At 40.1% G+C, this 15,700-nt stretch overlaps 1 protein-coding gene across 3 annotated transcripts in view; it reads right to left on the minus strand.

Annotated features, from left to right (window-relative positions):
- Window positions 1-12,124: 12,124 nt before the first annotated feature.
- Window positions 12,125-15,700, minus strand: part of LHX5 (LIM homeobox 5) — a 54,092-nt gene continuing 50,516 nt past the window's right edge. For all 3 annotated transcript variants that reach the window (XM_073630292.1, XM_073630285.1, XM_073630278.1), the window contains one exon: window positions 12,125-13,655. In XM_073630292.1, coding sequence (XP_073486393.1) covers window positions 13,288-13,655 — 368 coding nt within the window. In that variant the 3' untranslated portion in view covers window positions 12,125-13,287. The remainder of the gene's footprint in view (window positions 13,656-15,700) is intronic.

Consider the following 15,700-nt stretch of genomic DNA (forward strand, 5'->3'; position numbering starts at 1 on the left):
AGGTCAATTCTCACTCAAACTCTTTGAAACCTTCAAATGGCTGGTGTCTCGGACGGTCACGTGTGCAGCACTATGGCACTTGCAGATCCAAATAGAGGCTAAGGCATGATTAGAGCCATGCACCATGAAGACGCAGGGTAATTGGTTGTGTACATGAGGCCTAATGACGGCGCTGTCCCCAGCAGATAGGCGATAGGAGAGTTTCGTTTTGCATTAAGGCAGAACTGTAGTTCCACTGCTGTTGTTATAATGTCCAAGTGCATACAGCCTACTTATTAGAACAGAACTCAAGAGCTATCTTTCATAGCTCCATCCATCGCTATATTCTCCCCTTCTTCTTCCAAAAGCATGTTGCTCCTCTTCAGCCATTGGGAAGCAGTTAATTGTTTAACAGGTGCCCAAAATGGGCCAGAAATGTCAGTTATACTGCACATGTACTGCAGGTAGTATACTTGAATTAAAAAATTATTAGGAGACAGGGAATGTTTTTTTTATTTTATTTTTAGCAGGCATTTATTTTCAGAGGCATGCAAAGTATCTTCTGCTAAAAACTCTTTTAGGCTAACTTTACATGTGCGACAGGCCTTGCTGCCCCTCTAAAAATGTAAAAAATATAAAACAGGCAGACTGGATGGACTACTCAGTCTTTTTTCTGTCATCACTTTTTTATGTTTCTATGTTCCACGGTGGGTTACTTTTCAGAAGTTCTTGACATGCGGCGAGAATATGCCTCAGAGCAGTTGCTGTTTAGCCCTATTCACTTAAATAGATTGCGTTTTTGGTGGTGGTACCGTCTGTCAAATGCAAAAGGGAGCATCATTTTTGCCACAGCTGCGTAACAAAGCATCAATATTTGACTTATAGGTAAGTAATAACTTATAAGTAAATCTGTTTTGGATTGTGTTTTGCACTGAGCACTATGATTGGACTATATTATGCTTTATATGGGCAATCTATTTATATATGTATAATTTTTTCACTGATTTCGACTAATTTGGCAACACAAAAACAATTTTTGAAGAGTTTCTGAAAGCGCGGTCAAACCTAGAGGGTATTTTTGGAATATTTTACTCATATCTTCTTAGCATACGTTTTTAAACTTAACAATTTAATTTTTCTGGTTTTGGAAACCTGCTAATTTACACATTAGCAGTCCTCCAATCGTCGTAAACGGTGACATAATTGTTAATGGGTTATATTGAGAGTTCTAAATAGGTCTCTATAGTCTTGACAAAAAAGCATAAATAGAGCTTACCATCAGTGAAAACTGCATGTAAAAATGATTAGTGGATCCAGAGATACAGCAGCTAAAGTTATAGGCAAAAAAAAGTGGAAAAAATACCACACTAAGTGAGCAATACAAATAAGAAAAAAGAAAAGCAGCAGCTCAATATGGGATACAAATATAAACAAAGGAAATAATAAAATGGAGCTGCGCTAATTGTTGATATAATATAACCATACATTCATAAACACAAACAATTCAGATAATGTGCATAAACGCAAAAAGTTCAAATTATGTACGTTAATCTTGGAATTGCATCCAACACCTCAAGGATAGTAATAAGATTTAGTCCATAAATCATAACCACATGTGTAGAATCTTGAGATAATTAGTGACGACACCATACACTTGTGCACCTCCACCACATGAAATGCGTGCTTACCAGAGGCAATCTAACATGGGCTTGCGGCTGTTAACCCCGTCAGGGCCTTGGTCCAAGGGGAATGGAGAAGGCAACTCCCAAATACTTGATGTGTTGGAACACACAGCAAACAGCCAGGGAGACACGATCATTCACAATGAGGACCAGAAGATAACCCAGAATAAAAGAGAACCATGAACATTTATTAAAGATTAAAAATGCACTTACACGTAGCAAGAGATAAATTTGCAAGGATAATAAACGCCGGCCAGTAAGCGAACACCCATCCACAAAGGTACACAGCGCGATGACGTCAGCATGCCACTCCTCCCGACACGCGTTTCATCACAATCTGACGTCGTCCTGGGGCACGGGTGACGCACTGACTCATCACACTATATACTACACAGTTGGAACCACGCCTCGATCTGAAACTTGAGTAGCGGAACCTAAACTGCCATATTGGAAACTGGAAAAAATAACCACCGCCAACATGGAGATTACCTCTATCAAAGGTAAAGTTTACAATAAACATTAAAAATGGATTGTGATCCCGAGGAAGAGAACAAGAAAAATAATAACAAGACAAAAAAACTTATTAGTGTATAAGCAGACTTAACTAACCCTGCCGATTATACACCAGACTTAATGGGAGAAAAACGGCCTAATATGTTATGACAGTCATCGGGTGCCATGTCTAGGTAGCATTAACCGATCTGCCTCCATAGCCAGACCTATCATATTATTGTATTTAAGAGTTTGGACTCACAAAGAGGGAGAAAGGCATTGAATACCATTCACCCAATTGTGGACACAAACTACCGGATATGGTTCAAAAAAAGGGGGTAGGGGACATGGAACAAACCCACGTCAACGCCCCCAGTGGTGAGAAATTAATATAACAACTAGTACATCAAAAAACCTTAAATATAAAAAATATAATAACAAAAAAAAAAGGAATAAAAAAGGAAAATAAAAAATTGAGTAATAAAAAATAAATAAAAAATATGAAATAAATAAAATATGGAATAATTCAGTGGTTCTCAACTCCAGTCCTCGGGACCCACCAACAGGCCAGATTTTAAGTATTACCTTGGGGAGTTGCAGACTAGAATACTGCAATCACTGAGCATCAAGTGATATCACCTGTGATGTATTTCAGCTATCTTGCAAACCTGGCCTGTTGGTGGGTCCCGAGGACTGGAGTTGAGAACCACTGGAATAATTGTAATTCTAATAATTGTGGTCACATTTGTTTATAATGCAAATGTTACCAATACCCATCCCAAAACTTGTTGCCACTAAGGTCTCACATCGAGTTCACATAATCAGGAATACATAATTTCACACTAACCCATATCTAAGAGTTATCAATAAATGCGTTCACATCTATGTCAACGTTTATTCCAAATGAGACATAACTTTAAATCTTATGTATCCAAGACATTTCACGTCTGCATACGCCTCTAACCAGAGAGCTTCCTCTCCAGTGCGGGTAGTATTTGTCTATGCCCAGGAATAAAGTTTTTGAAGAGTCTCTTTTGTGGGCCACTGAATAATGTTTAGAAACCGAATGTTTAGGGAAACCATTTATGATGTTTGTAATGTTCATTCAACCTCACCGAGAGGGGTCGTTTGGTTCTGCCCACATATTGAAGCCCACAGGGACATTGGAGCAGGTAAACGACCCCTCAGTGGAACATGTGATGAAAGGTTTAATTTCATACTCCATGGAGGTGCTGAACGAAGTGAACTTTTGGGTTCTCCTCTGTGTGCATTTATTTAAGGAGCACACACGGCACGTCCTACACTGATAGAACCCAGTGAGATTCTGAAAAAACCCCTATTAATGGACGGGGCATTCTCTTAAGGACAGGGTGGCACCTAACTTTTTGAATCCCCCCTCTATTAAGGTTTTTTTTTTTTAGGAATCTCACTGGATTCTATCAGTGTAGGAGGTGCCGTGCGTGCTCCTTAAATTAATGCACACAGAGGAGAACCCAAAAGTTCACTTCGTTCAGCACCTCCATGGAATATGAAATTAAACCTTTCATCACATGTTCCAACGAGGGGGGTCGTTTACCTGCTCCAATGTCCCTGTGGGCTTCAATATGTGGGCAGGACCAAACGACCCCTCTTGGTGAGGTTTTTTTCCTTTTTTATAATAATGTATTTTTAATTTTATTTGATATTATATTTTTTATATTTAAGGTTTTTTGATATACTAGTTGTTATATTCATTACTCACAACTGGGGGCGTTGACGTGGGTTTGTTCCATGTTCCCTACCGCCTTTTTTTGAACCATATCCGTGAATTTGTGTCTTCAATTGGACGAATGGTGTTCAATGCCTTTCTCCCTTTTTGTGAGTCCAAACTCTTAAATACAATAATATGATGGGTCTGGCTATGGAGGCAGATCAGTTAATGCTACCTAGAGGTGGCACCCAACTGACTGTCATAACATATTAGGCCGTTTTTCCCCCATTAAGTATGGTATATAATCGGCAGGCTTAGTTAAGTCTGCTTATACACTAATACGTTATTGTCTTTAGGTTATTTTTTTTTGTTCTCTTCCTCAGGATCACAATCCATTTTTAATTTTTATTGTAAACTGGTGGTTATTTTTTCCAGTTTCCAATATGGCGGTTTAGGTTCCGCTACTTAAGTTTCAGATCGCGGCGTGGTTCCGACTGTGTAGTATATAGTGCGATGAGTCATTGTGTCGCCCATGCCCCAGGACGACATCAGATTGTGACGAAACGTGCATTGGGAGGAGTGGCGTGCTGACGTCATCACGCTGTGTACCTTTGTGGACGGGTGTTCGCTTGCTAGCCAATGTTTCTTATCCTTGCAAATTTATCTCTTACTACGTGTAAGTGCATTTACAACCTTTAATAAATGTTCATGGTGCGATTTACACAATGGTGAGCTCTTTTTTTATTCTGGGTTACCTTCTGGTCCTCATTGTGACCATTGAATGATCGAGTCTCCCTGGCTGTTTGCTGTGTGTTCCTGCTCCAACACATCAAGTATTTGGGCGTTGCCTTCTCCATTCCCCTTGGACCAAGGCCCTGGCGGGGTTAACAGCTGCAAGCCCATGTTAGCTTGCCTCTGGTAAGTACACATTTCACGTGGTGGAGGTTCACGAGTGTATAGTGTCGTCACTAATTATCTCAAGATTCTACACATGTGGTTATGATTTATGGACTAAATCCTATTACTATCCTTGAGGTGTTGGATGCAATTCCAAGATTAATGCACATCATTTGAACTTTTTGCGTTTATGCACATTATCTGAATTGTTTATGTTTATGAACGTATGGTTATATTATATCAACAATTAGCACAGCCCCAAAGTTATAGGCAAACCTTGACTTTTCCTGTGGAAGCCAACCTTGTTCTTTCCCCTTTTCAACACCCAAACTTCTCAGTTGACCAGTGCGGGTAACATACACATTATACAACAAATGAGGAGGTACAGGACATGTTAGGGTACAAGGTCCAGATAGCCTGTTGCAGAAAAAGTTAAAATGGTAGTAAAGTCCGCTTTGTGATTTTTACCTACAGGTAAACCTATAATAAGACTTACCTGTAGGTAACACGAATATCCTCCAAACATGCATCATTTAGGAGATATTCACCCTAAATGCAGCCGGTGACTTGCACTCTGAAGGTATGCTGGACCTTCAGAGCTTTATGCCGGAGCCAAGGGCTCCCACGTGCATGCGCCGGAGTGACGTCATTGCGCCTCCGGCCACTCATACAGCTGGAACCTGGAACCTGGAAGAAAGACCGGGTGAAGATGGAAGTCTCCTCAGCGGGCTTTGTTCTAAGGTAAGTATTTCATAATGTGCTTGTATGCGATGCACACTAGCACATTATGCAATTGCCTTGCAGGTTTTTTTTTTTTTCAAACTGCTGCAGTTTACTACCGTTATAACATCTGCACATGCTTTCAGCTGCCTTCATTCTTGGATCTACAGATTATTTTATACCCAGGTTTGTGACAGGTTTACGTTAAAGCTGAACTCTAGGCAGATATACTGTACAAGGCACAAATAATTGCAGCTCTGTAATCATTAATAAATCAAAAAATGTATCTTTAAATGCAGGGCATAGCATAGCAGAGTTGGGCTGTGAGAAGAGGAAGCAGTACAAGGAATAGGCGACAAGGATTAGTGGCAGACAAGCAATGGGGGGGGGGGGGGATTTCTAAAAGCTGAACATTGCAGCAAAATCTAATTTTGATATTTTAACTTTTCATGGGCTATTCCTTTTTATATTGGTATTTTTGGCTGGAGTTCTGCAAGTGCTATAACCCATACCAGCTACTCAGACTTCTTTTAATTGGAGTCACATAACTTAGAGGTGCATTCTAATTGGGTGGTTATGATTACTGCATTTTACCCTATTGGATAAGCCTGCAGGTTATCTGGATTAGGGCTTTTTGTAAGTGCGTTACAGTCTAATGTTTACACTAAGACCATTCCATTTGTTCTGAGTCTGGTTTGGTGGATTCCAGTTTCTAAATCTTTGAGAGACTCAGCTATATGGTAATCATATACTTGAACATGCTGAAATAATTTTGCTATTAAGTCAGGTTCAATGCATGTACTTGCTGGTTATTGTTTTTTGAGGTTATTTTAGGTGAAAGTAAAGGGAACGCTAACTAACCCTAAACCTACTCCCACCCCCATTCTAAGCCTAATCTATCTAACCCTGTAAAGAAAAGACTGCTCCAGTCTGGTCTCCAGCAGCGCCCTCTGTGCACAGGAGAAAGCTGACAATGGCTGTGAAATGCCTGAGAAGTGACGTCACCCATAGACTTACTATGGGGCTTCCATTGCCGGCTGCCTCTCCTACACACTGAAGCTGCCACTGACAGCTCAGGCTGGGCTTCAGAATAGGTAAATATAGTGATCTTTTCTTTACAGGGTTAGATAGATTAGGCTTAGAATGGGGGTGGGAGTAGGATTAGAGTTAGTTTTTGCCTTTACTTCCACTTTAAGGGAACCTATTAGGATAAAAATATGGGAACTGTCATTGATCAATTTACATTTAAAAGTGGAAGTGTGAACTTCAGGACTGTCATTTTACATTTTATTCATGCTTTACTACTTTAGCAGCCCATACAAAGAGCAAGTTTCTTCCCAGGAAAAAAATTAGCTTGAGTCCCCCATCAACACAGTCAGTGTTAACAGGGTAATCCCTCCCGCCAAGCCCTTGTATTGTATTGTAGCCATTGGAGGGGGGGGGGGGGAGATGTCCCAGCCAGGAGAAGACAGTGATTATTGCTAGCGGCTATACAAGCCGCTAGCCATAATCGCATGAAAAATTTGACAGGCTGGTCGATCAACTTGGTACATTCAGCCTGCCTATACACAGTTCAAATCATCTATGGCCGGCAAAAAAGGTACAAAAAGGAGTGCCAGACCAAAACTAGATTAAAGAATCCAAGATCATTTTAATTGCTGGTAAAACAGTCATAATAAAATAATAAAAAAAAGCCTATGCATTTCAGTGACAACAGCCTTTCATCATGGATCAATGAAGGATAAAATTCAGATGGACTCAGAGAAAACTGTGAATTCACAGATCTATATTAGAACCAGTGTTGACCTTTCCACATGGAGTAACAACTTGAGAGCAGTTGCTGAGCAGCCACTATATATCTGATTGGAACAGGTATGCAGTTTGGGTTTTCCAACTTCATTGGCTGCATACTTACCTTGTTTTGGGTAGAAAAGCACAGATAAGAATGATGGCCTCAGGGATCGCATCTTTAAAAGCAAGGTGGCATTAGCAGTTAACTTCCCAGATAGCAAGCAATTGTGCTGCAAGTTTGAAAATGACTTGCTAAGCTATTGCTAGACTTGCCAGGCTTCACAAGTTTGTTGAACAATTGCAGCAAGTTCACATTGCATGACTCCAGATCAACTTTCTTTGCAAACATTCTGCAAGTCTGCTCAAAGTTCTGGTTCAGTTATGTTGTGCAATAGTCATCTCACCACAGGGGTCACTGTGTCTGAATTTTCATGCTGTAGACTCACCACTACAACTTGCTAGAGACTTACCACGCAAATTTGCTACAAATTGGAAAAGTGTCAACTGGAACTTGTGCTTCAAGTGCACTGCAAGTGTACAACTTGCCCGTGAAAATGTGCAGCAAGTTAACAGACTTAAAATTCAACACTGCCACAAATTTGTGTCAAGTTATACTTCCTATCTGGGTTATCTGTGTCCTCACAGGTCTCTTTATTGGACTCCCTAGAGCATTGTGTGATCATATGTTAACCCAGGTAGCTGTCTAATGTACCTTTTGGGAGGAGGAACATTTATAATCCAAATGATCAACTTTTGTTTTACTAGGTGAAAAATTCAAGGTAAAGCTGATGGAAAATGCATTTACAATCTAATAAATAGGTAGCTGTATAACTAGAGATATGTGAATAATGATAGACAATAACATAATAACTTTCTTTTACACAGCAATCTATATAATCCTGGGTCTTACTGTTGTGGCAGTAAAAGTGCATCTTGAAATAAAAGTACACCCCTGAACATATACAGTATGTGCAGATACAGTGAAAGTTCTACTGTTTCCTATTCTCCAAATGATTATAAGGTGCTGTACAGATAGAAATGTGTTACTGCTGACACAAACATTTTTCTGTGATGTGAACAGGTTTTCTCTTCTTATTTTTTCTACATATCATTTCCAGAAGGTTATCTAACCAGTTGCCTTCAGACATACATCGTTCAGCCGCAAGCAGTCAGAGAGCCCTGAGTGTCAGCTTACTTTTTAAAAAATGGAGCCCCACATGGGATGAGCATGGGGCTATGTGTGCTAATTTTCAAGTATTTTGCAAGTGAGGATGGAGAGTTTTGAACTCCCTGAGCAGCTGTAATTGGATGGAATTGGTGGGCTGTAGAGCAGTGGCGGCCCGTGCATTGTGGGCGCACGGGTGCTGCCCCCCCTGACACCTCCGCGCCCTCCCTATTCATGTGCCCGGTCCCTTTCAGAATGGCGGACACATGAAATACTATGGCGGGGATAGGCGGGGGGGTGTATTTTGAAGGACGTGATTAGAGCCAGAGGCTCTAATAGGTTTCAAAATAGGGTGGGCTAGGGGCGCAGAGCATGTATGGTGTAGTAAGCATAGTAAGCATAGAGACATCCAGCCCAAGTTCATGTATTTGCACAGTAACTACTATACTACTACTTTAAAGATTTTTTAAAATTTCCAGTTAACTCTCACATGCTACACATCAGCAGGAATGTTCTGCCCAAAACCTCTACCAATCAGATGCCTTGGATCAGCTGAATGAGAAGTGCTGCGGTTACCACCATTTGAAGTTGCTTGACCTATTTTGACTCTATAAAGCAGTGGTTCTCAACTTTCCTAGTGCCATGACCCCTTGATGAAATTTCCCAAGTTGTGGGGACCCCAAACAGTAAAATTATTTTGGTAGTGTGGGTTGTCAGCACCCAATGCAAGACAAATAATTTGTGCCCCTAACCCATGGACATTTAACGTTCCCTGAGTCCCTTCCACTTGTATAGTATAAAAACCCCTTATGGTACATTTTAGGATGTACCACTCCTTCTCTTTGTACTCCTTTCTTTCCCTTATATCTCTCTCGATCCTAATTTCTTGTTTTTTTTCCCCAATCCCTCTCTTTAGCTGTCTTTCTTGTTTTTTCATTTATTCTTTCTCTCCCTTTTTCTTTGTTCCTCCCCCTCTTTTCCTCTCCCTTCCATGTATTCTCTATTTTTATTCCTTTTCTTACTCCTTGGTGGGGGGGTGGCGGGGAGTTGAGATGAGTGGCAGTGCTGGTGGGGGGGTGGGATAAGTGGCAGTGCTGGCGTGGAGTTGTGCTGAGTGGCAGAGCTGGTGCGGGGGAATAGGATCAGTGGCAGTGCTGGCGGGGAGTTGGGATGAGTGGCAGTGCTGGTGGGGGGAATGAGATCAGTGGCAGTGCTGGGGGGAGTTCTGATCAGCCAACTTAGGTGCTCTTGATCAAGGTCATCTGCTGATCTGAGAACTGTAGGGGGGACTTTTAATGGCAACTACAATCACAGGTAGTGTTACTCACTCACTGTGTCTCCGACTTTGTGGTGTCATGTAGCAGTGACACCTATGCCGAAATCAGGAGATAGGGTCTCCTCTAGACCCTCCCACTTCACATTCCTCACCAGTCAGCTGACCTCTAGTCTCTGTCCTCCAGCCATGCACTGAACTGAATGGGTGGCTGCAAAGAGGCTGAGTGGGCGGCTGCAGGCCCCAGGAACAGCCCTGCTGGGCGGCTGCAAAAAGTCTGGGAGAGTGGTGCTGGCTTCAGGAACAGCCCAGGATTCGGGGACCCCTGGCAAATCGTCATTTGACCCCCGAGGGGGTCCCGACCCCAAGGTTGAGAACCACTGCTATAAAGGAACCCATTGCTTTTTAACTATTTTTTGAACTTAGGCTGTGATGTCCAAGGAAAGTCAAAGAACTTGGTGTAGAAAAAAAAAAAAAAAAAACTTTGTGAAGATGTAGTTTGTGACCTGCAGTATGCCAGCAAAATGATGCATGTAACAATAACCAAAGCCTCTTATTGCAATTATTTCTTCAATTGAAAAGTTGAAATTGTTGGCCTCATTTGTTACATATACATTTAATAAAATCAGTAGTAAAGCTATTATAACTAATTATCTCTATAAATACTTCAAACCAGTACACCTGAACTGATCTGGAGCAATACAAATGGGCTAGATCACCCAACAGTCTCATATGTATCTGGATTTCTCATGGGGAATGCTCTGTATTTACTTTTCCATTTACCAGGGTTCTTCAAAAAGTTTCCGCCCTTTTTTTAACTCTTTTTATTAAGAGCCCTTGCACACTGGGGCGGCGTCGGCGGTAAAACGCCGCTATTATTAGCGGCGTTTTACCGTCTGTATGCGGCCGCTAGCGGGGCGGTTTTACCCCCCGCTAGCGGCCGAGAAAGGGTTAAATACCACCGCAAAGCGCCTCTGCAGAGACGCTTTGCCAGCGGTATAGCCGCGCCGTCCCATTGATTTCAATGGGCAGGAGCGGTAAAGGAGCGGTATACACACCGCTCCTTCACCGCTCCGAAGATGCTGCTGGCAGGACTTTTTTTACCGTCCTGCCAGCGCATCGCTCCAGTGTGCAAGCCCTCAGGGCTTTCACACTGGAATGAAAGCAGCGGCACTTTCGGGGCGGTTTGCAGGCGCTATTATTAGCGCAATAGCGCCTGCAAAGCGCCCCAGTGTGCAATTTCTCTAAGAATTTCAAAAACAAATTACATCACTCATACTAAACTACAAGGTCAGCTGGCTTGCTGGACAGACTAGTCACATGACACTCTCAGACACAACCAATTACTACTCCCCCCACCCTCACTGTTTTCAACGAAAATATAAAAGTGCAGAAACTTTTTGACCCCTCGTATATTTGCCTTCTATGGCCTGTACCAAGGGGGTTTACTCTCCTTGGTGGATATTTCATTGTTATAATGGTGCAAGAAGCTGACACCTAAACATTTCTTAACTTAATGCAGGCAATGCATTAAGGTAAAAAAAAAAAAAAAGTTTAGGCTTTACAACCACTTGAAGAGCAAGACAATGCAGACGCAGGATCTCCAGCAAGCTGATCATATCTCTGTATTTTCAGGAATAAAAGTGAATCCATTAAGTGAGTGAACCCACCATCATCTGTCTTCTACAAGAACATTGCAGTATGTACTATTCTTTTAATAGGAAAATAAACACTGATGCAGAACTAAACCCACTGCTTTAACCATTTTCTAGAAAAATTACATTCAAGGCAAGCTTCTTGTAGTTGTCACAGTAGATAGTGAGCTTATGGCATCTCTCAGCTGAACTTTGAAGCCCTCAAATGGCTGGTGCCATAGATGATCACATGTGCAACAGCAGATCTAAACAGAGGCTCAGATGGCACTGACCTAAACTGTAAAGGATAAGATGGTTTAGTTCTGCTTTAAAAATATGAACTAGTAGAACCAAACTAAAGGGTATGATCCAGTTGGCTTAGGGAATGATAGAAGGATAATAGACAAGCATCTTCATCTTGGTCTTCTAAGTCCCCTGTCAAAGCACTTCTTTTGTTTTTTTTATATACTATAGTTGTGGACATAAAAAAAAACTTTGCTACACATAAAATGTGTCAGTATATTTTTTAAAGAAAAAGCCAATTTGGAATTTAGCCTCTTCCAAAAAAAAAACCCAAAAAATGTATTTACAGCTGAACACATGAAATGATACATGCAGACTGTTAAATTACTGTCAATGCAGGTTTGTTAACAAATACAATGGGAAATATAGTTATCAGAAATAAAAAGGCAGGTAAACAATGTACAATAAATAATAAGGAAACACAAAACATACTTTATTTTTCCATTTGTTTATACAAAATAAGTAAATGTGAAGCTCATAAGCTTCTTAAAATTATAATACAGCAAAAGGGGCATTTCCTTCTGCCCCCTCCTCTTGTCTCCCAGATAAAAGTTTCAGTACTGGGTTTTTGACAAAAAACAGAAATAACCCTGCAATATTTGTGTACATCTTTTATGAGATGCATATCTGATATAGGTAACATCTTGCCATTGCTAAAATCACTGAGCAAGAGACTAAGCCTATAGTTACCACCAGAGGGCAACCTAACACCATTCTGTGATGTACATCAAAGAGACCACTTTAAACCTCTATAACTAGTCTTCAGATTTTTTTTCATACTCTCCCTTGCATTTTATCATCCAAATATAAGAACGTAAGGTTCATGTATTTGACACCCATTTCTTATGCAGTCTATGCTAATGCCAGCTAAGAATTTAATCAATGCAAAAGCTTGGAGTGAGAGCAATACCTAAATCCAATCCTTCTCATTAGCATGTGCATTTCAGCTAACACATCTTATTGCTTCAAATAACTGCCCAGCATCACAGTTGAAGTATAAGAAAAAAAAGTACTTTTTTTTTATTTTTTTTAATCCAACTGACCACAGTAAGATTTTGCGTTTTATCTGGTTTGTAACTTTCTAAAGAAACTTGAGTAAAGAATATGACTTGGGGTTGAGGCTGAGTGTTGATAGTTTAAGTACAAACGGTTCCTAATAGGCATATTTTGGGCCTGGCTCAGAAAGATAAATGCCAAGTGAATGTTAGAAAGGAGAATTGGTCCTATTTCAGGTGACAGACTAGAGGTTTTTAATAAACAGAAATAAGGAGGCAGTTTATTCTTTACCAGCAGCCATGAAGGTGAATTTTGGTTTTGGTGTCTTGTTGGTCCCAATCATCTCCCACATCCAGGTAAGTTGTCCAATGCTTTGGATGAGTCAGAAGGAGGCAGGCTGGAAGTCCATCTTTTACTGTCAGGGAGGTGGCTTTTGGTTTTGTTTATACTACTTGCTTTTGGTTTTCATGAGCCAAGATGTCAGAAAAATGTTTATTTTGAGCTCAGCAGGGCAAATCACGTTGTGGAGCTAAGGTGCTCCTGAACATCTTGTCTTCTACCCTTTGTAGGATCGAGTCTTTGTCCTATCAAATTCAAAATATGAAATCAATTTCAAAGGAATGTAGATTGTAGTCCATAAAGACAGTACATGTATTTGCTTTTTATTACCATACTGTGCCTTCGTTAATGTCAGGGTTCTGATGGGGTAAAGGACCACTAAAGCCACTATTGCTAGACATAGAAAATGGAGGACTTGGACCACTGCTGAAGACTTCTCCAGAAATGGGATGCAAAGACCCAGTCATGCCAGGCTCTGGGCTGGGGGTATCCGGGTGAGATATCATGTCCGCATATCTTTGGTTTTCTGAAGGGTGGTGACCAGCTAAGGGTGGTTCAAGAGGGCCAAGAGGAGTAGAACCAGGCCCTGAATTCTGTAGGTAGTTGGAATCTGCTGGAGATTGTGTCTGAGAGGATGGAGGCCCATGAGGGAAAAAGTCATAATTTCCACTTCCATAATAATCCCCTTGGTAATCTGTAAAAATAGTGAAATTGGAAAAAACTAAGAATAGATTTTTTTTTTTAACATTCATACATGTTAAACATTTCTCTTCTGCTTCATACACCTGTATTCCAAATGATTGTGTTAAATTACCAGTAAGCCAACAACAGAATTGGAGAAAGGTATATTTGGCCATAATTATGTATTGCTTAACCAACATTTTGCTTTTAAACCTAATTTTCTTCCAGCAAGTTTCCAAGTACATGTGTTAGTACAGCACAGCCTCTAGCTCGAGGAATCCTAAGCTCATCTTGGTGACTGTAGTGCATGAGATAGTGGCAGGGAGCAGCTCTTTTGTGTGTTTCTTTGTGAATATATAATTTATTCTGTCAATGCGCAAAGAGTGCTACAGATAAAACCAGCCATAGGATTACAGAGCAGATGACAAGCATATGAAAACTACATGGAAAAGAAAAGACAAAAAGAATGAAAAGGGGTAGAAGCCACAGCGAAACTAGAACTTGCTTTGCATTAATTAAGACCAAGACAGGAAAGGTGAGAAATTCAGTTTTTTTTTCCTCACAACTTTCCGAAGCAGAAAAACCTGTTTTATTAAAAAAGAAATGCAACAATTTAAGTGAGAAGAGACTTTGCTTGAGGGTAAGACTAGCATCATCCAGTGCTTTCTATTCAATGATCAGCTAACTTCTAAATACAACTATGTATTATAATATATATATCTATAATTTTGTTTTTATTTTATTTTTTCCTTCAGAGTTGTATTTAGAATTAAGTTGATCTTTGATTAGAAAATACTGGATACCACCTTTAGGATACCTTTAGGCCTGGTTCACACCTATGTATTTTTTTACTGCGTTTTCAGTTTTGCAGAAACACACTATAGTCCATTTAACATGGTTTCCTATGGGTCACGTTCACATCTGTGCATTTTATGGAAAGGGCCAGGGATTTGTTTCTGTTTTTTAGTTCCATAGACTTCAATGGATCAAAAATCTGTATTGAAAAACGCAAAATGCACCTGGAATATGCAAACTGCAACCTGCATAGGTGTGAACCAGGCCTCTAGAAAAAGTGTTTTCTCACTTAAAATTGTTGAATTTCTTTTTGTACATGTGTTTAAAAAAAAAATAATAATAATAATTATATTTTACACACACACTATTTGTGATCACACAAAATAAGCATTAGACACAGTCACCTTGTACAAAAAGTTATGTTCTCATCCCCCATCTCACATAGTTAATGAACAGACATGCTACCTATAGCTATCAATTGAAAGGCCAAGTATCTTTGTGTGATGTTGATGAAGTTCACTAAAATTTCTTATAACACTGGTATTCAGCAGTGCAATGAAAAAGACACCTCCCATAATACAAGCCCGTTTCAGGTCAGTGCCCTCATACCCTAATTAATGGTAAATAATAAAGGCAAACACTTAGCAGAAATAAATCACACAGTGATCAGAATGAAACCCATTTGTAAGTGTGGCAAGGCATTAAGCATGCAGGGTTTTCTGGGCTGCTTGAGGAGGAGCTGGAGAATACAAAGATGCAGGGAGGGAGCAGATGGGAAAATAATTACTTTTGAGGCTACTTATTGCACAATGAAAAAATGTACTATGAATGAATGGAAACATATCATGTAACACATTACTGGCACAAGAACCTAAGTGATTTGTAATCTAAAATAGTTATAAATTACGATGATGAAAAATATTCACATAAAAAAAAAAAATAAAAGTATTTTTAGTGAGAAAAAAAAAAAAAAAAAAAACGAAACTCTTTATTTTTACAGCAGCAAATGAAATGCAAAGTAGGACATAGTATGAAAAGAACCACGTCCAGATTTAGTATCCTTTTAATTGAATTTGCGACTAAATCACCTACAGGAGAAGGAATAAAGCCACATATTTGGATTCTTTTGTTTTGCTCTTTGCTTAGAATGAAAGAGCCGATTCTGTAATCTCTTGACATACAAATCTATTGAGGGCACAGAATGCACAGCTCTTGGTAAACAGACATCCCCATTCATACAGCTCAAAGAAACAAGACACATCT

This window comes from Aquarana catesbeiana, linkage group LG01, assembly GCF_042186555.1.
Source record: "Aquarana catesbeiana isolate 2022-GZ linkage group LG01, ASM4218655v1, whole genome shotgun sequence".
Lineage (NCBI taxonomy): Eukaryota > Metazoa > Chordata > Amphibia > Anura > Ranidae > Aquarana > Aquarana catesbeiana.